Source organism: Poecilia reticulata, chromosome 3 (genome assembly GCF_904066995.2).
Source record: "Poecilia reticulata chromosome 3, P_reticulata-male-v2, whole genome shotgun sequence".
Classification (NCBI taxonomy): domain Eukaryota; kingdom Metazoa; phylum Chordata; class Actinopteri; order Cyprinodontiformes; family Poeciliidae; genus Poecilia; species Poecilia reticulata.
The window spans coordinates 32,492,250-32,516,325 of NC_088832.1; the positions used below are offsets into that span (position 1 = coordinate 32,492,250).

A 24,076-nucleotide genomic window follows, 5' to 3' on the forward strand; every position below is an offset into this window, starting at 1 on the left:
CTCGTGAAAACTTAACGCAGTTTGACATTTACGTGGTCGGTTTGCTAAAAGAATGAGAAAATGCAAAATCCCAAATTAACCGGAGTCAAAACATTCAATCTTTTTCACAAGGCTAGTTCTGTCTTTATCGCTTTTTTCAGAAGAAACATCAAAACACAACGTTCCCCCATTTCCTCTGTATATCCTCAGCATCAGTCCGCCCTACCCCCTCTCTCTCTCACACACACACGCACACAGACACACACACACACACGAGCGCGCGTGCCTCACTCTTCCAAAGTGCAATACCATTTCTCCGAGAGGAGCACACGGAGCGCCTCTCTTATCTTCTGCGTTTCAGCTGTCTGCGCTAATTCAATAAACTTCAGAGGAACAAAATGAACACAGAAATAACAGAGAGAGGGTTGCTGGTGGGGCGAGCGGAGAGAGAGACAGAAAAAGAGAGGGAGAGAGTGAAAGGTGGGAGACGAGAACAAGCAGGAAAATCTGGGGCAAATTGTGATGTAGAGTTATTAGGATAAAAAAATAGCAGATTTTTAAATAAATTAGAGCCAGAATTGATTTTCAGGGGTTGTGAAACTGAAGGGCGGTGTTGTGCGGCGGCGGCGCTGCCACCCCCCACGCCATCCGTTCAGCTCGTGCATGTCCTCCTCATCCCTTCCCATAATGGCACAGTGCAGCACACACAAAGGCTCCGTCGGAATATCAGCACCGGAGGAACCTTCCGGCGCTGCGCTGGGAAATAAATTGCTTCTGTTAATGCCCCTTTCATTATGGCACAGCCCTTAATTGTGCTGCTGACAGTCTGCCTGGCTGCAGGGCTGATGGGAGGAAGGATGAGGCCAAGAGCCGAGCAGCAGCTGAAGGCGGAGGGAATAAAGCAGCTCTGCGTTCACCTGGACGGACCACACGGCTCAAAACAGAGCAGCTGTGATTTCCAGAGATGCACCAATCAGGATTTTTCTTATTTTTCTCAATTTTAAAAATGCTGATTTTTCCTTTTTTTTCCATTCCCAGGTCTACAAAACAAGCAGGAGGTTTTGTGTCACCTAAAAAAAATCTTATACAGCCGGTATGGAAAGTATTCAAGCCCCTTTAAATGTTTACACACCGTCATTGTAGCCATTTGATAAAAAAAAGTTCATATTCTTTCTCTTGAATGTAAACTTAGCATTCCCACCTGGACAGAAAAAAATGGAAATATAGAAATGTTTGCACATTACAAAGGAAAAAGTGAAATATCACATGGTCATAAGAATTCAGAGTGAAAAAATTTAAAGGTGTCAGAATAATTTCCATACTCAAAGCATACTGCTGTCTGATACATTTAGGGACCAAATACAACAGTGGGATGTTTCAGTTTCAGACGAACCAATCCACGTTTTTCACTTCCAATGCTGATACAGATATCTGAGGTTTAGTATCGGCCAATATCAATCCAATACAAAATTAACTTTAAACATTTCTTTTTTTAAATAGAGATAAACGTACGTAATTACAAATTTATTTAATAACTCTGCATCAGTACAGCGCTTAAATACACCAATAGCTTCATACGTTTGGTCAAACATGTAAAAACTTCAATTTGTTCAGTCGGCGCAATTAGGAGAATAACAGCCAATAAAAAAAAAATCAATGATTAAAAACTGAAAAAAACTAAAGGTTGACTATTTTGGTCAAACATGTAAAAATAAACAGCAACAAACTGTGGTGCAATGGCAACATAATATCAGGGGATCTGAGATCAGGTGTCTTTTTTTAATCACTTCCTGTCTCTGCTTGTTTACACGTCAAAAACTTCATCCAATAAAACTACAAGTCATAAATAAAGAATCAAAAAACACTGGACGCTTTCTTTCTCTGAAGTCCGAGGAACAGTGGAGACAATGAGTCTGCTGGCACCACACGTCCACATTGTTAACGTTAGCCTAGCCACGGCTAGGTGAGACAGAGTGGTAGCTAGCATAGATGTTAGCCCATATTAAGACCAACCTTCTGTGTATGACGCTATGCTTATCCCACTAACCTGAGCTTGCAGTGACACCAATGTGAGCGCGTATATCTGTGGCTGAAGAATAATGTGAGACGTAGGTTTGGAGACGGACCAGATTTTGCGTTTTTTGGTCTGATTCACGTCTTCCCAAATGAAACCGTTTCTAGACAAACAACCTGGAGTTCGATAAAAGTGGACTAAACAGGGTTGGTGTGAATGCACCTTATGTTTCTTCTGACTTGCTGAATGAAAGAAAGAGCAATCTGGAAAAGCTGATGCAGCTGAATATTAGGTTCAACATGACGCAACCAACAAAATGCTGAGTAAATGAAAAGAAAACACTCTGCAGAAAGATCCCTTTGGGATTACATTTACCCACAAATCTCAGAACTAAGCAAATTATCAATTTTACTGGAAAAGTATAAAAGAAAATGAGAATCTACAGAAAAACCTTTAACAAGTGTTAGTCTTGAAAAGGCCATCTGTCAGGGCAAACTAAACATGCTTTAAGCTGCACAAATAAAGACTTGTCATGTTGAGGAGTTGCAGGCTCAGAGCGCCTTGCTTCTATTACATGTTTGAGGAGGAAGTGACATCATCAGGGACCTGTGCCTCGCCACGCCATGCCAGGTTCAAGAGGCTCAGAGGGACAAAATCTCAAAGACATCAAAAGAACTTAATCTTCCATGAAAAAAATAACAAAAAAAATACAGGCCCTGCGTAGTGTCAACCATCACTTAACCCACAACATCACCATCAGCTCCATCATCGCAGACCTGCCAGACTCCAGCAGCAGGTCAGAGGGTGGAGAGGGAACTTAATCAAGGGTTCTCCTGTTACAAAATCCCTCCACTCCTGCCAACAAGCAGCGGCAGGCCGACAGAAACAAAATAAAAGCTACAAAATGAAAGCAGAGAGCTAAAAACCGGCTTAAGGTGATTAATTGGACTCTTCTTTTAATGGTTTATTTATTCTCAGTCCAGAAATGTCCTCAAAAGTGAAAGCAAGAGCACATTGTGACTAATATTCATGGGTCAGTGCTGTCCAATTGGTTTGGTGTGCACAAAACTATTGCAATCAAGGATGAACTTGAAAGAACTACAACTGTTTATATCGTTCTGGTTTTAATTTGCTGTTTAAATTGGAGTTGTCTGTTGATTTACTTTTATGTATATTTACAAATACATATTACACAGGTGTAATAATACATTCAGCTCAAGATGAGGCAACCTTACATTTATGACAAGATTTAAAAGAAAACTTATTTTACCAACTTTAAAAAATCTGAATTCAGTGCAAAATATTACAATCCATGTTTGACTTCTCTAATTTCTGCAGTTTTCAATAAGATATTAGTAATAAAAATAGCATAGAGATTACTTGCATTTCTATTGGGGTTTAAACGATTAATCGTGATTAATCAACTAATGAATTGATTTGCAACTAATTTAACAATTGATTAATCATTAACTGGAGTATACAAACTCAAAAAAGGCCATTTACTGAAAAAAAAAAAAAAACATTCAGAGCTGTAATTAAGCCAAAATTGCACTATATATTTTGCATTTAAGGTAAAAACATCTTTGTCTGTAAATACGTTTTAACCAAAACTCCTCCAATAGCAGCTTGAGCTTCACTCAATTCACATTTATTAAAGGAATGCCATGTTGCTGCATTTTAGGCCATAGAATGTTCATTTTATTATTTAAAAAAAGAAAAACTTAATATTTATTTCTTCTAGTATTGCATAATGTGGTTAAATGAAAAATCTGTACAATGCACCATTTTTTATCTGATTGTCAGAATTATCGATTAATCAATTACTAAAATAATTGTTAGTTTCAATGTAGAGAATAAAGTGTTTTTGCAGCCAGAGCTGTGTTTTAGTAAATCTTTTAGTGTAGCTAGTTCACATTTGACTTACCAGCATATCTAATATTTTGAACTAGAAAATAAATTGTTAAATTAGAAGTGTTTGTTTCTTCTCTACATAAGCTAATAATTAGCATGCAATGCTTCGTGTTTGTTTTTTTTAACCATGAAGCTTTTTTGACAGAGAGCTGTAATGTTGACTAACATGCAGTTCCTAAATATGGGTTGTAAAACCCTGGGAGATTTTGATCAAATAATTTTTTATGTCAGAAAATCCAAAGAACAGAAAAATGTAATAATGGAGAGCTGAAATTTTCTTTTCAGTAGCTTCCTTCAAAATCCGTCCAATACTTTGTGACAAGAACGACGGCACATAAAAATACCCTAAAGGAGCAGAGAGTTGAAAATGAATGGGGTGCCGGCCGGTATCATCGTCAAATGATGCATAATCATGCGCTCTACATTTATATTCAGAGGCCAGGAATAATTAATAGGGTATCTGAAGTAAAGGGAGAGAGAATCTGGATATTTTAGAAAAGATTGTGCAGGTCTGTATAGTAAAATAACGGTTTTGTGTTCAGGTTAATTTGATTTAAAGGGCTAAACTTTGGACTTGGATGGTTCTGGGAGTCAGATTTCTCTGTTTATATGCAAGTGGGGATACTGGGTAAATAAATCAAAGCACTGGATGTTTGGGCTGTGGTATACAGTGGCCACAGAAGAAAAATCCCATGTCTGCATCTGACCAGAACCAAGTTTAGTCAGTAGTCCTCTAAAAATGCACAGACAAGAAACAAGCAGGCTTAAAGTTAAATGTTACAGACATGACTGCTTTTAGACCAAAAGACGGCTCGTTATTGATACTATACACCCCATACGACATACATTTTTAGTAAGAAGGGCAGTTTTCCAAAGGACTAATTATCCAAGGTAACCAAACCCCAAAAGCTAAAGGTTTGAGTTAATCAAACTCCAAAGGCTAAAGGTTCAGGCTAATCAAACTACAAATAACTTAAAGTTCAAGCTAATCAAATCCAAAGCAGGCTGAACTTTAAGGGTAATATGATGGAAATATGCTTTAATGATATAAAAAAAAAAGCTTATATGATTTGACATCATCAGTAGATCCACATGTGAAGCATAGTTCTAGATTAAGCCAAATGGTCCCTCCTTCAAATAACGTAATGACAGTCACAACAAAGTTCCCACTTGAACTTGAACTTTAATCAAGTGGTTAAAGTGATAAGAATCACTTTAATCTGGAAATTTAAGACTTTAGCTTAATGCAATTAAAATAATTTTGCATGAAGAGATTTAACCGTAAAACATCCAAGCATAATCCAACCGGTTTCACTTGATTAATTACATGTTACTAAAAATGAATAGCTTTTAAAATGGAAAGGCTTATATTTCCACTTAACTGAAGGTAAAAGGTCTTTTACTTTAGACAAAAGTAAAGTAGATCAGTAAAAGATAAATTAAGGTCCTTAGGAAGGTCACATTAGGCTCTCTTTTTATAATAAGAGATGTTTAAAGAATTAATTACAGCACAATAAATCAACAAGGTAATTGACCATGAACATAATCATTAGTAGCTAGCTGGACTATTAGGATTAAATCCATGGAGAAAATCCCTTGAGAACAATGCCAGAGGAAATTAAACGCTTGCTTGAAATGTTTATTTTCAGAAAACAACACCAGAATAGTTTGCTGTAAACGTTTTTGGGACATTTCTTTATTTTAATCTGAGCTCCCTGACTGCATCTCGGCCAAATCCGGCTCGATTAGATCCCCAACTGGAAGCATATGCTCCAAGTTGCTGAGCATTTCGTTTCACAAGACGACGACAAAAAGGAGAGGGAACAAAAATACAGACGGCGCGGAAAAATAAACTGACAAACAGGGCCAGACTGGGTCGTCCCATGCTCCGAAGAAAACCCGCTCTGACTTCAGGGTCACGTTCCGCAGCATTAGCGTCTATCTGCGGCTCTCTGTGAGCATGCATGGCTGCCTACGTGCTCCACATCCGTGTTTCCGCCACACAAAAGGCACCGCTGTACCCCCTTTTTGGAGAAATATTCCCGTCTGAGAGGGAAGGGAAAACATTAGACATGGGATTAAATTTCAACAAAAAAAAAAAAAAAAGGCAAAAATGTCTTTCATTTTCTGTCAGAGAAGCTCGCGTTTTATTTCCCCCTGAATGCGGCGAACGAGAGAGAGGAACGACTCGGATCATTATCCGGGAAATCTAAACAAGCCTTTGCTTTCCTCGAACAGAGCTCTTATTCTATAAGCACTTGAACATGGAGGGGGGGATGGGCTCAGAGACACGCGTGTCTCTGTGTGTGTGTGTGTGTGTGTGTGTGTGTGTGTGTGTGTGTGTGTGTCATCGCAGGGCTCCTAGGTTGAGTCTAAGAATGACAGGGTAAAACACTGCAGGCTCTGTGGAACCCAGGAAACAGCCTAATGTATTTATCCAAACATATCTGCTGAGAGGCCCCTCTGCTTCCACACAACCCCCCCATCAACACACACTTCACCTCCGAACACAACGAACGAGGATAAAAAAATCAACAGGACTGCACAAAAAGCAAAGGAATCAATTTATATCGAAAAAATCCCAATATTTTTCCAAGAAAGCGGAAATGTAAAGGTTTCACTAATCCGACGCCTGCAGATTTGCAGCTTAATGCATCCAAAAGAAGCAATGAGAAGAGCTCCGGTTCACGGCTTCAATCTCAAGACAGCATCGCCTTCAATCTGCCTTTATGTGCTGCAGCGAAAATAAACCGTCTGCAGGTGACGCTGCATTTTTTAAGAAATGCTTTAAGCATTTTCTTCGTAGAAGTCCCAAAAATAAATCTGCACAGGCTTTAAAAGATGAACAACCAACTAAAACAAAATGCACAATCATCAGCAAAATCTGTTCTTTATTGGCTTTGCTTTGATTTACAAGCTGCGTTTCCTTTGAGCGTAAAATTACGCAAATTGGAATTCCGAAAAAAAATCAGCCTAACGGAAACACGTCAATTTAAAAAAGTTTTTGAAATTAGTTTAATTCACAAAACTGCAATGGAAACACTTTTCACACATTTGTAATGGAAACGCAGTTAGTGTTATGACTGCAGCTCCACCCACCATTTTAGTTACTTTGTAATAGCTGCAGCCTGTCCGCCGCGTTGCTGTAAACAGCTACCGAGTGTACGCTGCTTAATAGCAGAATCACTGTAATAGAAGGTTTTAAAATGCTGCAACTTTCCATTATGTCATTCTTTAGGTTTAAAGTATTTTTATTATATGTACAGAATTTCTGCAGGTTTGACCAACTCAAAATTAAGACTTTAAGACTTTTATAAAACCATAATGAATGAAATTTAAGACCTGTGTCGCAACAAATGTATACAAAAGATGATCAACTTACTCATGGATGTAAAAAAAAAGCTAGCTAGCAGTTAGTTAGCGGTAGCCTCAACTGCCTCGAGTCATAGAGTGCAATGAATACGTCTGTGTTTGACTCAAACTTTAGCCTGACTGAAATAAAATGGAGACTGAAGTCTCTAAACAAAAATGTCCATCAAAAAATGTCAAGTTGAGACACAAATACCAGACTGAAGATTTTTATGATCCAGTTTTTGGTAGAAAGAGAGAAAAGACAAAACACAATTATGCAAAAGGAAATTATTGAGCTTGTTTTCATTTATTATACGATTAATTGATTTCTTGCTTACTGCAACAGGCATTAAATATATAATTTATGCGCAAAGCAACCAAAACTCCCAATGTGCAAAATGGGAAAGATGCAAAAAGGACCAGCACTCCTTATTATGAACTTTAATTGAACTTGAAAACTTGAGCAGACGCTGCATAGCAACCAGACCCACCTTGCTGTTTTTACCAAAGCAAACTACAAAAGAATCAAAACACTGAAATTTCAGCAAAAATTACATTTCTTAGAGTTCATATCACAGCGCTGGCACTTTGTTACTTTTGTTTTATCTAAAGTAGAAAAACAGAAGGTGCCCACATTCATATTAAATCCTCTGACCTGGTTTATCAACTCTTACAAAAACCATTGACATAACAGAGCTTGAAAGGGTTATGTTTGTTTCCTTCTCCACATTCGGCACTCATTGTGCTGGCAGCGAAAGTCTGCAGCTGAGGAATTCCCAAAACAACACAGTGCCACATTTGTGCACGCTTCCGAACGCCAAGAGGAAGGTAAGGCTCCAATTTAGCCGTTTACATAATTCCATCTCCCTAAAATAATCCTGCTTACAAGAACAGAGTGAATGGTGGGAACCATAAGAACCAAAAGAACAATGCTTCAAAAAAACTGAAACTGTAGGAAACAGTTAAAACTTGTGGCCAGGCGCTGTGACTGCCAAAAGTGAAGCTGTGCAGCTGGTCGATCTTTCAGCTCTGAAGTCTGCTGAGAGCTCATCATCCAACCCTGATTCAGACCAAATTTATTTAAGAATCTAAACCTTCATTCAACAGGCTTTAAATCCATGCGGATGCATTGTTTCTGCACCCTGAACAATTAAACTTTAACATATTTCCGCCACAAAAATTACAAGCATTCTTTTGTAGATGAAGGGCTGCTAACCGCTAAACCACAACAGAAGCTTTTATAACATGCTGGAAGCAAAATATATTTTAATTGTGTGGTCAGACTTTAATTATCTTTAATAGAGCTGCAGCTAACTATTATTCTAATGTGCCAGGGTTTTTTTTTTGTCTGATTAATTCATTAATCTTCAGAAAAATCGACAGAATTTGAACCAGGTGATGCTAAAAATGCTATTTGAATATATGTAGAAAGAACACATTTAACAGACCAAGATTTTTTCATCTTAAGTAAACATTTTTTGTACAGTTTTGGCTTAATTACAGCTCTCTGTAGGTTGCTTTTTCAGCAAACTGCCTTTTTTTATCTCTGAGTATGCCAAGTAACAATTAATCAATTACTAAATTAGTTAACGATTATTTGAATTATCGACTATTCACTATTATTTTCATTAATCATTTCATCCTTAATTTTTTATATGCCCACTTTACAATGTACTGGAACTAGCTAATCTTTTCTGCACTGCTTCCTGAAGCCATCAAAGTTCAATAAAACTTAAAATGCCACAAAAACGCTCGGCTAAACACAGACAGGGCTAACCAGGCAGACCAGGCAAAAACTGTGGTGATGCCTAGAAGGAAAAAAGGCAGAATAAGAAAAGCTCTGGCTCGTATCGGCAACAGATCATCATTCTCCGGTTTTTGGTGACTCTCTTTAAAAGTCAGACGAGACTGAAGGAGTCCAGCTCATTTTTCCAAGTCAGAACTCCTGATTTTTCTAGATTTGTTCTCAAACTTTTCTTTTTTCCCCAGAAACTTCTCACACTCTGCATTTCTACTGTTCCAGGCTCTAAATCCGGAAAGACCAGAGACGACTGGACGGACAGATGGAAGAACTCAAACATTTCAATCAAACTGTTCCAGACTTTGGTTGGAATGCTGTTTAAAACATTAAAAGCAAGCAGCTGACACCTTTTAAACTTTACAATCAGAGCTTCTCTCTCTGAGCTTCTGTTAAATTTACTTTACATCATCCTGACTGGACTCGTTTGAGCTCATTCTGCCCACATGCTTTTATTTTAGGGCTGCCACTAAAGATTGTTTTAGTAATCAATTACTCTATCAATTATTTTGACGATTAATCTGATGATAAAAAAAAGTTCATTAAGCTTTTCTTATGCAGCATTAAAAATGCATTTAATAATGCAAATTAGGTCAAAGTTGTTGTTTTTTAATAAGAAAATCATTTTATTGCCTAAAATGCAACAAAGGCTTTCCTTCAGTGAACACTTGACCATTTGTGGCAAAGGATGCATCAACAAGTTCATAATTATATGCATGACTTCAAATCAATACAGTTTAGGGCTAGTATGTTAATTTTTTTAATTTTTTTATTTATTTATTTTTTTACAGAATTTGAATAAGGTGGCACCTGAGGGGGTTTTTTCATCTTAAATGCAGAATATTTATATTTTTGTACAGTTTTGGTTTAATTACTGCTCTGAGTATGTTGGTCTTTCATCAAATAGTATTTTTAGAGTTTGTTTAATCCAGTTAATGATTAATCAAAGTCAGAACTTCTGACTTGAATTACTCCTATATTAATTGACGATTATTTCAATAATCGATGAAAAGATAATTAAAGATCAGTGAAGTATGTCCTCTACTTGATTCTCTGCTTTTGCTAATTAAGAGGAAAGTGGTGCAGAACATTTTTTTAGCATCTCTTATTAACATAATCGATTAATCACAATTAATCGTTCCAGCCTTGAGCGTATTAGTCCATTTACAGGAAATATTTTGTCACAAAATGCAACACATGACCACTTCATGCAGCAATTTGGAAGCAACTGGCAAAGTAAGGATCAGAGAAGTAAGTCTTATACTTCTTATACTTCATTCTTTGCAGAGAGGAAATAAGTAAATAATCGATTAATCACGATCGTTTCAGCCATAGTTTATTTTTATATTTGTCTGAACCTGCAGGTGTGCTAGACATAAGACAAAAGTTTCCAACTTGTAAAATAAATGCTTGTGCACTTACATGTGGACATGTGGAGGTTGGAAGCGGCTCTGGTTGATGTTGTAATGCGTGAAGGCCTGCGTGGGGTTGGAGCTGTACTCGTCCACCGTGATGGTCACTTTGCCATGAGCCATCCTTCCGCCGTTTGGACATGAGACGCCGTTCGTTCACCGGGATTCAGCAACGAGCCGTGCGGCGGTCATCCTTCAGAGCCGCTCGGTAAGCCCAGGAAGTCTCCCAGCAGCAGGAGCGGCAGCGGGGCCGGCTGTGGCTTCCCGGCCGACCGACCGACTCGACCAACACACGCTGCAGTCTGCACAGACAAGAACAGAGCAACGCATCAGCTGCTGTGCCAGGGCATGCATCCGAGGCAAAAAATTATAAGTTCAGGGATTCAGGCTAAAAAACATTGTCAAAAAAACGTCCAAATATTTTCTACAAAAGGTCCTAAAGTGATGAGATTGTCCATAAATGTTCTTCAGCGAATCCACGTGTGAAACATGTTGATTTCTGCACCAACTAAAAGCAATATTAAGCTAAAGGTTTTACCATATTTCTTCTTGGGGCAAAAGAGAAAAGAAAAATTACTACGGATGTAATCTCAAATCCACAAGGCTATTTAATTTAAAATATTTGAAAACAGAAACATTGCAGCCAGCAAATTCACACATGAAACAGGCTGATTTCTGCACACAACGAAAACAAAAGTGACTCCAATCCCAGAACTTATAGATCGATCAATCAATCAATCATCAACTTCTCAGAGTAAAAGCTACCCTAAAATGTTAAATTCAGGTATTCAGGGATAAATGATAAAGTAAAAGTTTGCAGATTAAAAAAGGCACAAAAAAATCGCAACATTTTCTACGAAGCTCCTAAAAAGATGAGATTATACAGGAATGTTAACAAAATTAAGCTAAACTTTCTTCAACACTTTTTCAACTGCATTGAATTTAAAGACAAAAAACTTTAAATTCAATGATTCAGAGATAAACAATAAGTCAATGCTTTGAGACTGAAAAAGAAAACTTTTTTAAAAATCCCAACATTTTCTACAAAAGCTCCTAAAAAGATTAGATTACACAGGAATGTTATCAAAATTAAGCTAAAACTTTTAGCATAATTAGAAAACAATAATTACTCTAGATCTGAAAGTCAGAGGTCTATTACATTTAAAATATTTTTTAAAAAAGGACAATGCATTCATTAATCTTCAGCGAATCCACATGTGAAACATGTTGATTTCTGCACCAACTAAAACAAAAGTGACTCAAATTCCAAACTGATGCAATCAAAATCAATCAGTCAGGGGCGATCTGGCGTCTTTACAGTTTTATTTATAAATAAATCTGTTTAAAAGCTGCAAATTGTTGGAGGACAAGATAAAAAGCGACATCTCTCACCCGGCTGTCCTGCGCGCCTCCTTTCACTCTGACCTTCCCAACTGTGGCAACGTGGCTACCGTGGGTGTTTTATACCAGACGTCCTCATGTTCCCACACATCAAAGGGCAAAAAATGTCAAAAGAATAAAAATCTGCCTTTTTTCCCCCCATAAGACGTAAATCGAAAGGATGCAGTGAATAAGTTGAAGCAAACCTCTCAAAACTGGCCTATTTTTTATTTCAAAAAATCCTGGATTTATGTTTTCTGGGTCAGCTGGATGCTACTTCCTATGATGCATGTAGTTAATTTTAGAATGAGGAAAACACATTTATTCAGATTGGTGTCATGAAACCCCTACATTGAAGTCATTTAAATAGAAACATTACAGCATGTGAATCAAGAACTGTGCTTTTAAGATTGATTTAACTTCAAAGGAAAGCTATAAATTTCACCAAGGCGATTATTTCCCTCAACCCTTGGGGGCAACTTTATGTTTCTACCTGTGTACACTGGACATTAATAGCAAATAATCACAAAATTTCGGATTTTTTAATTTCTTAAAGGCCAGGTTTAGCAATTAAAGTCAAATTTTTGAGAGTATTATCTGAGCTTTAAGTGCTGAAAACTGCCAGGAACATTGATTTACATTTTCTGTCAATTTGCAAAGATGATACTGCAGATGAAAATAATATATTTTTTAAAAATCTATTTGAAAATAGATTAATGCAAATACATGCTAATAGGATTTTATCTGAGCGTTTGAATGTCAAAAACACTTATTCTGATTTACAATTTCAGGATAAGTAACAATATGCAATGTAAAATCATTAAAGAAGGGATGCAAACTGTCTAGTTTAAAGATCAAATGGAAAGTATGTAAAAGGAAAAAATAAAACTGGACATTTTCTGTACTATTTTTATCAACACAACCAAAGTTATAGATATACAAGAAAAAAAATAACCTTGCCGTTAAAATATGATGCAAAGGCTGCACTGTAGTAGATAAATTAATATCATGTTTATATCATTCTATTTATTTATTTTTCAGTATGCAGCGTGTATCTCTGTAGTGTCCATGCTCGTCTGTCCCTCTCTACCTTATGGCTACAGTAGCAGCAGCAGCGACTAGCTCTGTAGCTTAGCCTGCTAAATTGTATTATTATGCACGCTGAAGCTGGAGCTTCTTTCTGGCAGCACAATAAACAGAGAGCCTGGCAGCTAACTTCCCACTCCGGTAAGCAGAAGGAAGCAGCGGAGGGGGGCAGAAGGCGAATAAAATTCACCCATTTCACCATGCAGACACGGCGTGTGCTATACTACACAGCCGCTTGCAGCATGCAAAGAAAGAAAGAAAACTCCGTTCCCCCTTGAACTCTGATCTGTGAATAATATTAATAAATAATAAATTTAAAATAACCCAGAGGTGGTGAGTGTCAAAGCGCCGCCTCGGTAACCTCTGGCTCCTTCCTCGTAAATGACAAGCCACCTTTAAACCGACGGCTTTGTGTCAGGAATTCCTCCCCTCCCTCCCCGTCTCTGCCTCCGCGGCGAGGCTGAAAGGTTGCGCTACCTTCGGGCTGGAGGTTTTTCCGTTTCCCCCTCCTCTCTGGGTGTTGCAGCCGGCCGGAGAACGAGAGTCGGGTCGGAGAGGGTCGCCCTCTACGCGGTGGAGGAAGAAGAAGAAGAAGCGGCGGTTGAAGAAGCAGAAGAAGAAGAAGCAGCGGAGGGACTCGGGTCCATGCGGCGGAGACTCCTGCGCGAGGCGCGACCGTTGGTGTTGGAGGGCCGGGGCAGGAACCTTCGACCCGGCGGGACCTCGGCTGGCTCTGGTGGAAAGAACCCAGACCTGGAGGAGAGCGAGTGGTAGCGAACCTGAGCGGAGGGCGAGAGACACTAACAGTTAGCGGGGGAGAGAGAGTGCGAGCAGCCGCGGTGTGTCGGAGGGGGAGCCGAAGTGCAGTGAGTCGGAGCTGCCACTGGGGTCAGAGAGCAGGAGGAGCAGGAGCGAGCGCAACATCCCCCCTACCCCACAACCCGCCGGCCGCGCGCCTTTACCGGCGGGCACACGCGCAGCGAGAGAGAGAAGGGGGGTGGCGGGGAGAAGCGCTAAGTGGTGCCGCGTTTTGCCTCTGCTGCGTTCACTTGCCCTCGAAAATCACACTTCCTACATCCATTGGAGCCATAAATGACTGTCCAAGCGCAGGTGCATCTCGGTACCATTGGAAATCACTGAAATGTTCATTTATTTCACCAATTCAAACACAAAAATGTAAAGTTATTCAGTAGGTTTAATACTCATTCTACGGAAAAAAGTTACGGTCACTGAAAAAAAAACTACGCAAAAATCGTACACAAGGAGTAGCATCCAAGAAATTATTGAAGAGTAAAAAGTATTTGGTAAAAAGTGTACTAAAGTATCAGTTTCTTTCAATAAAAAACAAAAACTGCAGGTGTGTTTCTGTCTGGTGCGTTTTTGGTTAAAACATGTTTTTCATTCAGTAGCAAGAAAATCCAAAAATTGTATTCAAGTACGAGTAGAAATACTTCATAATAAAATTACTGAAGTAAAGGTAAAAATGCTGCATAGTAAAATTACCCCTAAAAGTATTTTTTAAAAGAAGTTACTGAGTAAATGTAACTAGTCACTATCCAACTATGAATTTTTTTTATTATTATTATTTTGAAACTCAAAATTAGAACATTTTGGCTTTGGGGGCTCAGAAATTTTCTTGTTTATTTTCTAGAACATTTCTGAGAATAAAGTCAGTATTCCGAGATTAGTCATTTCATTTTAGAAAAAAAATTTGCTAGCCCTAATCCTCGTTCATACATGTCAAAATTACCGGGGTTTTTTTTTTAGCCCAGAACATTTTCAAATGTGACTTTTTTGCAAAACTGACATGTTTCCATTAAGTTAATTTATTTTTGATAATTCCAGTTTGTGCAATTTCAAGGTAAAAAGAAAAATACAGCTAGTATGAACAATTTGATCCTTCAAAGTCCAAAAACTTCATACTAGATTAACTGTTTATATTTCCCTAAGGTATTGTTTGAATTACGTTTTATTAAATCAAATCTAGCAGGAGAAAAAAAAGACTCAAGTTAATTGTCTAAAGCCATGAAGCACAGCAAAGTACTCTGATGTGTGAAATCACTTCTAAATAGTAACTTCCTACCCTGGCTCAGGAAAGAAATGAAAACTTTTAGTCTGACTTTAGTCTGGATGAATTAGCCCTCGCACTGCACAGGTGTTTGTTGAATTCAGCTTAGAAAGATGAACTTTACTCCACCTTTCATAGTGTTTGTGGAAAAACCACCAGCAGAGTCTTACCAAGCATTTCTGTCATTTCTAGTGCAAATATCTAAGCAGACATAAAACAAGACAAAATTAACTTACGAGTAACTTTTCAGCAAAAAATAGGAGTTTACTTTGAGTAAATAATTTATCCGTATTTATGAAAAAGTTCTAGACACGGCCATTCTTCCTATTATTTATTTCCTTAAGATGTACCGATGTAAAAGTGCATTAAAAATGCATTTTTTTCACTTAAAACATGGGAAATATCTTGGTATCAGTGAAATAATCTGACAGTGGGACTAGTACTTTTATTTATATCAAAATTAAGGAATTGCTGACGGAAAGCAAGCTCACATATGTTGCTGAAAAGTAACTTCTAAGTTAGTTTTGTCTTACTTCAAGTGTAATAAGATTTTTTCAATAGAAGCTAGTGAGAATAGTTTCTGGTAAGGTTTTGTGTTTTTGCAGTTTACATCTATTTTCCAACCCAGTGTTGCTCTTATATTAAAATCCTTCAACAAAAAAACAGTTGGTCATTTGCCATCGCCTCTGCAAGAGTCAGAAAATCATCAGATTTGGAAAGTTACCACAAACTAAAGTACAGATGACACCAAAAACATGGAGCTCCAAAAATATGTTCTGTTTCATGTGTGGGCTTTATATTATTAAACTTTGTTTTAAACATAACTCACATTGATTACTGCGTAGTTGAGCTGGAATACTTCCTATTAGGATTACAGATGTGTGGGAAACTGGAGCTGAAGTGAACACAGTGGTGTAAAATAATCCATGATAGAAAGACGGAGCGGCCCCTTTGGGTTTACATCTAAACAATGCTAATTAGTACCTGTGGGAATCAATCCCGCAACCTGAAATGAGGCAACACAGTTTCCAAACTGGGTGAAACCAGCAACTTGCTGACTGGGTATAAAAACAGCATTTTGATCATCAAAGATCATTATTGTTTTTTATGGAATGTTTGCCTTTGATTTCTTTCTGACTATTAATTTTACTGATTTTAGAACTTTATTTTGAAGTGTTTACTTTTGTTTTGTTGTTTGTCATAATTAGAAAAAATGTTTTTGGATTTCAGTTAATTTTTTTTTTATGTCAACTATTTTAGTTTCACTAATCTGCCTCCTGCAAGTCACCATATTAAAACGAACTGAGTTCAAGAGCACCTCATATGTTGCTAAATTTATGCGTAGAAAACCATTTATTGTTTTCCTTCCACTTCACGGTTCTCGATCATATTAAACTCCATTAATTTTGTGTTTTAATAGGCTAACAGGTGTGAAGACCATCTCATCAAACGAATCATGATCAACAACCGGATGTTACTGCTGGCAGAAAAGACGAAGAAGGAAACAGGAAGTAGTAGGAAGATGATGGTGCAGCATGTTTTTTAAAGACTCATTGCATGAACAAACTTATTCATGTGATCTTAATTGCATTACTCCTTTAATGGGAACATCACAATTGCAAAATAGAGTCTTTTCAACATTAAGCGAATATTGACAAAGTTTTGCACACATTTGCATTGGAAATGCAGCTTGTATCAGTTTGAAATCTAAGTATGTGGATTATTTCTACCAGCTCAATAGCTTCGTTTTTATTACAAATGTGCTCAAAACGTTAATATTTCCCTAAAGTTGAAAAAACACAATTTTGCAATGGCAGTTTTTACATTAGACGAGAAATGAAATTAAAATCACACGTTCATGTGATAAGTCATTAAAAAAAACATGCAGCGCCATCATTCTCCTACCACTTCCGGTCTTCTTCTTCTTCGTCTTTTCCGCCAGTGGTAACATCTGGTTGTTGATCACATAACTTGTATGTCACTAAAGAAGTCATCCAAGCAAAAACCTTTTGAGTTTTTATTTTTATTTTTAATTGACGTGTTTTCATTAAGCAAGTTTAAGCCAATGTCAAATTGCACTGTTTTAAGGTTAATGGAAAAGCAGCTACTGAGTTCAGTCAGGTAAAAGTAGCAGCTGCTTCACCCTCACTGGCTGCTGTAGTTACTTTCCAACAATGACCACAATGAAACCCAACGGAGTAAAAGCACATTTCCTGCAGAAGGTAAATGATATTTCTAAAACGCCTCCCGTTGCAGAGTTCAAAAGCATTTCAAATCATTCAATAGGAGAAAGAAATAATTTGTCAGTGCCAAGGCTGTACCTTTTTAATGTACTGATGGGATTTTTGATGAGAAAAGGCGGTGTGGGACGATCCATAACGGACGCATCTGATCTACATTTACATGTCAGCCATTTGGAGCAGAGCTGCCTTTTTCTAATTTAACTGACATGCTTCAATTTCCTCCTGCCCATCTGCACGTCCCCCACCACAACAACCCTGCAAGTCATTTCCATTTGACTTTTCTCTTATCTGCACAAAGAAAAAAAAAAGCATTTCCATCTCGTAGCCGGCGGGTGTTAATGTGAAAGCGGGGTTTAAATTTTATGTGGCAGGGCCACATTTAAACATTTGACCAGCGCTTGTTCTCCAGGCTGCGGATAGAAAACTGATGATAGATACGGGACCAAATGTCACTGAAGAAATGGCTTTTGCCATGAATGTTTTATTCAACCCTGCGTCGCACTGATCACATTTATACAATAGAAAATGTAAATGTTATGCACCGCTCTCAAAAACTCTATATATTTTATGACCTTCCACAAAGGAGGGTGAAATGATTTTCAATCTAAATATGTGTAAAAAAAAATGGCGCACATGTTTAATGGGAGAGAAAGAAAATGAGTGTGCGGCTCCTTCTGGAGGCAGAGGGTGATATTCACTTAACCTGGCGGCTGCGGGAGTTCACCGGCTCCATCCTGAGCACATTTATAACCGTATGGTGGCGAAGCCCGTCGGGAAACAAACGGAGCTTTCTCTGTGTCTGAAGCTACCTTCACACAGAAGCTCTAGGTCCTCAGTTTCGATTTCTTTAACCCCCTGAAACCGGATTTTACACACTTCTGTGTTAACGGCTAACGTCCCCAAAGCTAGCCGCATGCGCAGAAGAAGAACGTTGACGTCACACAGCGGCGCTCTGCTTACGGAAGTAATAATGGATGGAGCCGTTTGTGGATCGGTTTTAAAACTTATTCAGCAATAAGAAGCGATAGAAACGTTACAAGATTATAAAAACACGAAGAAAGCTGATAAAAAGATAACACAACTAATAGCAATGGCTCTTTGTTTAGAATTGACTGCAAACAGGAAAGTCTGTTGGGATTTGTAGTTGTAACTAGGAGGTGTGGGGTTCAGCACATTTCCGTTGACCATAGAATTACGCAAAAATAACTCTACCCTGACCCTATGAAAATACGCCAATTTTTGTAAAGAAAAAAAAAAGTTTTTTGATTTTAAACAAAAACTTTTGCGTTAGGATGAGGTGTTTTTTTTTTTAGCTGTATCAAAATTGGTTTATTTTGCAAAACTGAAATGGAAGCACTTTTTTTGCACGTTACACAAGTGATCACGTGATCAGCTACCGGATGTTGCCACTGGCGCAAACCACGAAGACGACGATGACAGGACGTAGGTGGAGGATGATGGCAGTCTTGTTTTTTAATAACTTTACTATTGCGTGGACAAACTTATTAATGTGTGACTTTTCTTATGTAATGGAAACACCAACATTGCAAATTGTGTTTTAGCGGAATATTGACAAAGTTTTGTGCACATTTGTATTGGAAACACAGTTAGTGACAGACATCTTTAATCATAATTTTCATCCATTGTTTACCTCTGCTTTTATCTCTTCTGGCTTCTTCTAGTGCAAAATCATGATGCATGTTCCACAAAATGCGACTGTTCAGACTGGAGGCGCTTTGAAAACAATCGGATTCAAAACTGAATTAGTTTCACATAAGGAAATGGCACACATTGGATATTTTGGGGGTTAAACAAATTGGAATTGTGTCATTCAGATTGCTGTGAAAAAGGTCGCATGTGGGGAAAAAAAGCAGATTTTGGTTGCATTTGCCTGCTGTGTGAATGTGTCTTGAGAGTCCCATCGTTACACAAACAGGTTTTTTTTTTTTTAAATGTTAATGTCATTCAGATTTATGGGAGGCAAAGAGGTGGAGGCTGAGCTGGATACTGTTTATGCCGGCAAGATACACACAAACAAGCAAAAACTGTTTGCCTCTGAGCTTCTGCTGCTGCTGTAGGCATGAAAAGTGTGGAGTACATCCAAGGAGTTTCTCTGATTTTGAACCTGAATATTTTTAACAAGTTGGATCTAGATGCGCTTTCATGCGATGGCCAGGAAGAGGAGAGGTTAGGCAGAAGAAAAGCTCTCTGGCATTAATTCTCCTCCCGTTCTCCTGCTGGGTTATGATGGACTCAGTAATATGCAGGCTCACTTTCTATGCCAAAGGCTAGACGAAGCCGGTCGGAGTCCGTCTCTTTCTGCTAAACGGTAAAAATAAAACAATCCCTCTACTTTCCCAAGAGATACGACTTCACCCGCAACCCTTCAGCGAAATCTGTGCTTCTTAGCTTCCTCTCTCTCTCTTTCTGTGTGTGTTTCAGCATTTCTCACCATTTTCCAACAAATACTATGTTGTGAGGACCTACTGCTTCTTCTGGGGCACAAAGACCTATAAGAACACTGCAAAACCCAAAATCTTACCAAGTATTTTTGTCTAGTTTCTAGTGCAAATAACTTGGTACACTTTAAATAAGACAAGCTAACTTACAGGTAACTTTTCCTTAATATTGGTGAAAAAGTTCTAGTTCCACTGGCAGATTATTCAATTTAAGATATTTTTCCAATGTTATAAATTAAATAATCTGCTGATGGTACTACTACATTTCAACTAAAAACTAAAACTACTAATTGTTTTTTCAGTGTATGTATACGTTCTTTCACTGAACTTGTAAAGCATAGACGCAGCTATAGGAAAGGAAACATGGCTGTGTCTAGTACTTTTTGACCAATTTTAAGAAATTATTGAATATTTATCATGCTGAAAAGTTACCTGTTTTGTCTTATTGCAAGTGTACTAAGATGTTTGCAGCAGAAACAAGACAAGAAATATTTAGTAAAATCTTGTGTTTTATAGTGTAACGTGTGAATGGAGTTTAGGATAAGAGTTAGGCTATAGAAATTAATTAAAAATGAATGGAAGTCAATGCAAAGTCCTTGTGAAGATAGAAAGGCATCTTTGTATGTGTGTGCATGCGTGCGTGTGTGTGTATGCATGCATGCTTTGTGTGTGTGTGTGTGTGTGTGTGTGTGTGTGTGTATGCGTGCGTGTGTGTTTAGCAGTCAGTGGTGTATAAGGGGAATACTAAGTCTGCCGTCCGCGTAGAGTGACTGTGTATATTAAATCACATTAATTGATTAGGTAGAGTTCACAGAAGGACGACTGCAGAGCTGCCCTTGGTCCTGTTAGAGTAGTTCATACTCTGCTACGGAGATGACATTAGCACCTACACTCTCAATTAATCCACGATGGGGTAATTGTCTCCATCACCTGCCTGCTTGGACTTTCAGGTGCAGCTGAAAGAGACTGGGGAGAAAATGGCGTCCATGGAAGAGTTTCAATTTGAAAAGACTGGTCTCATATTTACGCAAATACATCTTTTTGATTCCCAGGAAGTCTGGGAAAACATTCTTTACACGAAGGTGTGTTTGACATTATAACTGATGTGAAACTAACAAGAAAAAGCTTTATATTGACAGTAAAACATGGGGTGTATTTACTTCTTCTGGACCTGGATAACGTCTTGCAACTAATCAAACTCTCTTTCAGAAAGTTCTGGAGAAGAAATTCATCCATCAGTTTATGACCTTAAGCTCTTTAGTTACGCAGCAGAACAAGGAACCAGCAAGGTGGACTTGCTGGTACGCAATGGGGGACCTTTTATGCTACCATGAACAGTTTAGGTCTGTGGCCTATTACACTTTTTACACAAAAGCATTCTTAGATAATGAGATTTCAGTTCTGCTTATTTTGAGCTGTTTTAGGGCATCTTATCGCTTTAAATCCAAATAAAGCATGATAAAAATATCCAAATATAATCCAAATATTGAGTAGCGGGACTGCTGGCCGCGACCCCTACTCAATATTTACACTCACACATGAAAATGGCTGCAAACAGATGCAATCACAAACCGTACATCTTTGAAAAGCACAAGTGGAGCCTCCTGCACGTCAACAACAGTGCAGTAAGTGGTTTCTGGATGGTAAGACAACAACAAAACACTTGTCTTTTCCAGCAGCCATTGTACAGCGGTAAAACCACCTGGCCAAACATAATGCAGCTCAGCTTGGGTTGCTAGGTAACGGCCCAGTGCCTGGTGATTTGTCACATTGCATCCAAAAGGTTTTTGAAATGGTTTATTTTCCAGACATAAGATAACATAAACTTATTGCCAAAAAAATGGCTAGATAGTTTTCTTAAGTGCTTAGGGCAGTGATTAGAAGCAGTTGAGAACCAAATGAAAATAGAAAAACAAGGAAAATTCGAGGTTAAAGTACCAGCTTTTATTATGAAACCAAACCTTAATACATAATTAGAACTGCAACTAATTATTATTTTAGAAACTGACTCTGTCAATTAATTGATTAACCATATGGAAAATGTGACATTTCATTTAACCACTGTAAATGTGTAAATATTGACTTCAGTATTCAATAATAGAGATGCATTAAGAGATATAAATAAAAAATTTTTTTTAATATAAGAAAACAAACTTTTTATTGCCTAAAATGCAACATGGCATTCCTTTAGTAAATCCAAACCAGGCGAAACTAAAACTGATATTTGAGGAGTTTTTGCTAAAACATATTTACACAAAAAGGTGTTTTTATCTTAAATGTAATATGTATACACTTTTTGTAAGGTCCTGGGTTAATTACTGCTTTGTACACTCCTGTTAGCGATTAATCGACTACTAACTTAGTTGACGATTATTGCAACAATGGATTAATCACGATTACTCCGATTAATTGTTTCAGTGCTGTAAATGTTTAGTGAAACAATTGTAAGTTAGGTTAAGAAGCTGTTTCTTTAGCTCTGTCCTTCCAGTGCTTGTTTCTGAAAATCAGTGAGAGTGGAAGGAGAAAATCGCAGTTGGATGAAAGGAAGTCACCAGGTCAGCCAGAGAAGGCTGAACTTGCAAACACAGAGACTCACCCAGAAAAACAGAGCGACAGAACAAGGGCAGAGGCATCGGATCAAAGATGACGAGCTCGACAAGCTGGAGAGACGGAGGAGGAGAAGGAGCAGAGGGAAGAGGAGGAACAGTGGAGCAACCAGGAAAGCAAAAATATGGATAGACAGATGAAATGGATAAGACAAAAGGAACAATCCACACTAAAATATTTAGATGCATGCATTGGTTCAGTTTGCTCCTTTCGGTAAATGTCTCAGTGTTCATGAATTACAACAAGACAAAACATACACAGACAAACACACATTCCTTTTTTCAGCCAAAGAAAGTATTGGTTTGCGTTAGATTTGAGTAAATTACTAATTACTCAGCTTCTAGGCACCATAAATCTCCAGCAAACTTCCAGAAAACTGCAAAGCAGCTGAAACACTGAGATCCTTTAAATGGAGACTGAAACCCCACCTGTTCAGAGTTGTTTTCAAACATAATAAATTTTACATCGACCAACACATTTGATGTGTATTGATGATTTTGGTGATGCCACTCAATAAATGTAATGTTTTTTTACTAGTTTCTCAATTGTGGACTGAATGGTGTTTAAGACTTTTTATTTTTGTGTTCTTATGATGTAAAGCGGCCTGCACAGTGGCACAGTTGGTAGAGCTGTTGCCTTGCAGCAAGAAGGTCCGGGTTCAATTCCCGGCCCCGGTCTTGCTGCATGGAGTTTGCATGTTCTCCCTGTGCATGGTGGGTTTTCTCCAGGTACTCCGGTTTCCTCCCACAGTCCAAAAACATGACTGTCAGGTTAATTGTCCTCTCCAAATTGTCCCTAGATGTGTGTGTGCATGGTTGTGTGTCCTGTGTGTCTCTGTGTTGCCCTGCGACAGACTGGCGACCTGTCCAGGTGACCCCGCCTCTCGCCCGGAACGTTAGCTGGAGAGGCACCAGCACCCACTAAGGGACAAGGGTGTAAGAAGATGGATGGATGGATGATGTAAAGCACTTTGAGTTTGTTTATATGGCACAGCTCAATGCACTAACTGAAGAATTTTCTCCTTTCTGTATTTTGCTCACAATTCATCGCTGCATGTGATGTTTTTAATTAAATCGTGGAAATATGGCAACGTTCAGCGAGCAAACTGAATCTGTTGTGAAAAAAATCTGTTATGGAAATAATTTTTGTTTCACTCTACTGTACATTCATGCATACTTTTTGATCTGTCAGAAAAAGTCAGAAAAAAAACAGATTTGAACAACAAAATCTCCTGCAGTGACTGGAAAGCAAAAATATCTAAACTGTACATTTAAAATCGATCGCTTCTTGTAGTTGTATTATCATTAGCAGTACAAATGCTAAAACAGGGACCAATGCCGCCATTTTGGATGTCGCAGTTTTAACGCAGAGGAGAAAGTCTTACTAAATCATCATTTACGGTATTTGTTAATTATTTGAATAGGTGTTTCATTACGATTAATCGTGATTACTCTGATTAATCATTTCAGCCTGATGTGTTTACTACTACTTTAGTTGACTAGTTCAGGAATAAATTAATTACAATTAATCACAATAAATTCGATAAATCGTTTCAGTCAGATGTGTTTTAGTCAATTTATAGTTGACGATTATTTCAAAAATCAATAACGATGAATCACAATTACTCATGATAAATCTGGTTAATTGTTTCAGCCTGGTGTTTGTTAGTCCAATTATAGTTACCGATTAATTATAATTAATCACAATATATGTAATTGTTTCAGCCTGTTGTGTTTTAGTCTATTAATAGTTGATTATTTTAGTAATC

At 38.0% G+C, this 24,076-nt stretch overlaps 1 protein-coding gene across 4 annotated transcripts in view; it reads right to left on the bottom strand.

Moving 5' to 3' along the window:
- mpped2a (metallophosphoesterase domain containing 2a) overlaps nucleotides 1-13,893 on the bottom strand; it is a 74,949-nt gene extending 61,056 nt beyond the window's left edge. For 3 of the 4 annotated variants that reach the window (XM_008405974.3, XM_081605476.1, XM_081605477.1), the window contains exons 1-2: nucleotides 13,409-13,893; nucleotides 10,476-10,767 (exon numbers count right to left, since the gene is read on the bottom strand). In XM_008405974.3, the coding sequence (XP_008404196.1) occupies nucleotides 10,476-10,588 (113 nt within the window). In that variant the 5' untranslated portion in view covers nucleotides 10,589-10,767; nucleotides 13,409-13,893. Of the gene's footprint in view, nucleotides 1-10,475; nucleotides 10,768-11,857; nucleotides 12,277-13,408 lie in introns of those variants that run through there. The other variant, XM_008405975.3, reaches the window with a different exon arrangement.
- Nucleotides 13,894-24,076: the final 10,183 nt, after the last annotated feature.